Source organism: Chaetura pelagica, unplaced genomic scaffold, assembly GCF_000747805.2.
Source record: "Chaetura pelagica isolate M959 unplaced genomic scaffold, ChaPel_1.0 scaffold98, whole genome shotgun sequence".
In the NCBI taxonomy this organism is placed as follows: domain Eukaryota; kingdom Metazoa; phylum Chordata; class Aves; order Apodiformes; family Apodidae; genus Chaetura; species Chaetura pelagica.
This window is the reverse complement of record NW_009954224.1, coordinates 776,173-779,533: the sequence shown is the minus strand read 5'-3', so window position 1 is coordinate 779,533 and position 3,361 is coordinate 776,173. Positions and strand designations below refer to the sequence as shown.

Genomic DNA, 3,361 nt, shown 5'->3' with positions numbered 1-3,361 from the left:
TAGGGAAAGGGGAGAGGAGGGAGGAGCAGTGATAGGGTGTGTGGAAATGGTTCAAAACCGTGCCAGGGGAGGTTTAGACTGGACATCAGGAAGCATTTATTTGGCCAGAGGGCAGTCAAACACTGGAGCAGGCTTCCTAGAGAAGTGGTCAATGCCCAAGCTTGTCAGTGTTTAAGAGTTATTTGGACAATGCCCTTGGTAGAATGATTTAATTTTTGGTCAGCCCTGAAATGGCCAGGCAGTTGGACTAGATGATTGTTGAACGTGCCTTCCAACTGAAATAATGTATTATATTCTAATTCACAAAAATCCTATTGATTTCAGTAGGATTGAAGGTTTCTTTAATATTTTTTTTTAAAAAAAAAGAGAAGGGGCTCATGGAGAGGAACAGGAGAGCAAAGTTAACAGTGCTGTTTCTTTTCATGTTGTAATTCCTTGCTTTTTAATGAGACAGTCAAACTTCCATTAGTAAAGTGTACTTTGGTGATGCCCATATTTTGTGACAACCCAAATTAGTTTTTCTCTGGGCAGTTGCAAGTTTTACTGTGTCAAGAATCCAGCATCACCTACTTTTGTAGGACATTGAGCTTGAACATCAGCAGGAGCTGTTTAAAGTAGCTTTCAATTAAAACGTTCAGATATGCTTGGTAAAAGAAACAACATGGAGAGGACTTCAGCCCATTCCTGTAGTTTTATCCCTGTGATCTGAATTCATGCAACAAAGCCAGAGTTGGTGCCAGCAGGTACAATTGTGCTGTTGCATTAAGGTCAATTACAAGATTTTCTTCAGAAGTTAAAATTTTCACCAGATAAAATCCAGATATATTTCATCAAGGTATCACAGGCGTACTGACTCTGGGACCTTTGAATGATTTAACACCTGAACATACTTGTTATAACAAGTTCAAGAAAAAGCTTTGTATGGCCTGATGAATTGAGTGAAAGTTCAAAGTGATATAAAGTACTAAGGGATTGGTGCTTCTCTGAAATCTTTGTGATCTGGTAGATATTTTAAACATGGAATCAAACAGTTAAAAAGACAACATACAGCATTGGGAATGGTTGCTTAGGGGGCAAAAAAATGAAATTAGAAAAAAAAAAAACACACCATGAGGAAAACAAACATACAGAACTTCTTTTTCTTCTTGCTGGTCTCTAAGGACTCAAGCACGTTTGGAAGCTTAACTGTAGTTCTTCCCTTCTGTTTTCATTCCCTTCTTAAGCAACTGGTCTCAATCATAATTTCTTGAACTTGGTTGTTCTAATACTAAGGTTTACAAAACAGTGTCAGATCAATGAGACTTGGAAAAGAACTTTTGAATCAACTTCTTTATAAAAAATAGCACCTTTCTAATTTGCATAATTTAGTTTCCGTACTTTGTGAAATCTGCCATGTTTGTCCTATTCTTTTCAAAATGGCTTACGAGTTTATTGCAGCCAATAGCCCGTCATCTACTGCTCTGAGATACCAGGGCACACTGACATCCAGGACATTGATACCTATCAGTCCTTTGTTCTCTTCTTATTACACTTCATATGGTATTGGAAATACCATGGACTTTTGCTTTCCATCATGAGATGTGGGTGAGCCAGTGATTCTTTCTTCATTCCCTGTTCTTTGTGTAAGTGGAGATTTTATAGGTGCACTTGAGGATATGAAAAAAGTGCCTGTTGTAGAGAATGTGACCTACAAATTCAATCAGCTGCTTTCTTACGGTGAGAAATAAACATGATTTGTCTCTGGAAGCTTACTTCACAAAGCATTTGCTAAGCCTAAATGAAGGAGAAACAGGCCTTAGCAAAACCAACCCATTTTCTAAAAAGAGAAGGAAGAGAGGGTTTGATTAACTGTGTGTTGCATTTGCAGGTGGGTTGGCATTTTATGATCCAGCAAATAAAACACCTCTCTTCACTGAGCACAGGCAGTGGTATTGTACTGAAAACATCTAACAAATGCTTTTGCATATATCTTGCATGCAAAAAAAATGTTATTCCATTCTCTTCTGAAAAAGTACATTATTTTGTAACTAACACTCGAGAATGCTTTTTCTTCACACAACTTTCTGATGTTTTCTGATATGTTTTTACTGGCCTGAATTATTTTGCATAGGAGTTCTCTGTGGATCTGGTAAAGAATTAAGATTTGATCTGGAATTCTAGTAAGTACTGTGTTTTAGTAATTGACAGACAGCTGTTTGAAATTTGATACCAAATTTTGTTGTGTTTCTTCTTGACTAGAAGAAAAAGTTCAATAAAAATTCTGTTATTTTCAATTGTTTCTGTCACTATCCTTTCAATAATATAAAAATTGCTCCCTCACAAACAAGCAGGTCTCAGGAATCTCTTTTAGTAATATTTACATTTCAGTTTTCTAATGGAAGTCCTTTAGGGTTTGAAATTTTTACTTCTATGTGCAATCTTTTGGATAGGGGGGAAAAAGAAGAAGAGAGAAATGGGTACATTAGATGTTGTTTAATATGGTTTCTGATGGATTCTTATCTCAGTGCTACCAGAGGAACTGTTTGATTTATGTACATAAGAGCAGTTCTAAATGAATGACTGCTTAGAGATTAAACTGTCTCCAAAGACCTGTGTTCCTGGAACATTGCAGCTCTGTGCATATAACTGAGATGCTGTGTTCCTGCTTTCAGTATTCTGCCTAGCTATACACCTATTGATCAAAAATGCTCCCAAAACTTTCTGTAAAACTGACATTTTCTTCCAAAACAATCTAATTACTAATTTTTATATTCCCATTTTATATTCCCATTCAGGTGCTTCTTGGAAAGGTGAAATTTCTGTAACCTCTTCCATTTCTCCTCAGGTAAAAGAAGAGGAGCAATCAGCCAATCACACTTTGATGATTCAGAAGACACTGCAGCAGGCTTCTGTGGAGCTGTCTGAGCAGCATCATCTGGTAGTCTCATCAGATGAAATGGAGGGAATTGAGACAGTGACTGTCTATACTCAGGGTGGAGAAGCTTCAGAGTTCATCGTTTATGTTCAGGAAGCTGTGCAGCCTGTAGAAGAACAAACTGTGGAACAATCAGTGCAGGAGCTCTAGAGAACAGTGTTCAAAGGAGGTGGCTACTTGATTTGCTAAAGCCAAAAGTTTGGTTGGTTTGTTTCTTTTTCCTAGCCCAAAGCAAGCAAGCTGATGAATTTTCAGTTAATTTGAGAAGCCATAGTGTGTTACTAGATGGTGACCTGACTTGTTGGATTGTATCAGTTGTACAAAAGCTCCTCAGACTTTCTTTTTCTAAAAAATATTCATGTTTTGAGGAAAAGTATTTTTTCCCTTCTTACCAGATCTCTCACTTGATTCCTGTAAACCCCCACAAATATTGTCTGTTCAAAAGAG

General features: G+C 37.3%; 1 protein-coding gene across 3 annotated transcripts in view; it reads left to right on the top strand.

Moving 5' to 3' along the window:
• The window catches only part of ZFAT (zinc finger and AT hook domain containing), a 70,438-nt gene extending 67,374 nt beyond the window's left edge, over positions 1-3,064 (top strand). For all 3 annotated transcript variants that reach the window (XM_010003532.1, XM_010003531.1, XM_010003530.1), the window contains one exon: positions 2,825-3,064. In XM_010003532.1, coding sequence (XP_010001834.1) covers positions 2,825-3,064 — 240 coding nt within the window. The remainder of the gene's footprint in view (positions 1-2,824) is intronic.
• The last annotated feature ends 297 nt before the right edge of the window (positions 3,065-3,361 follow it).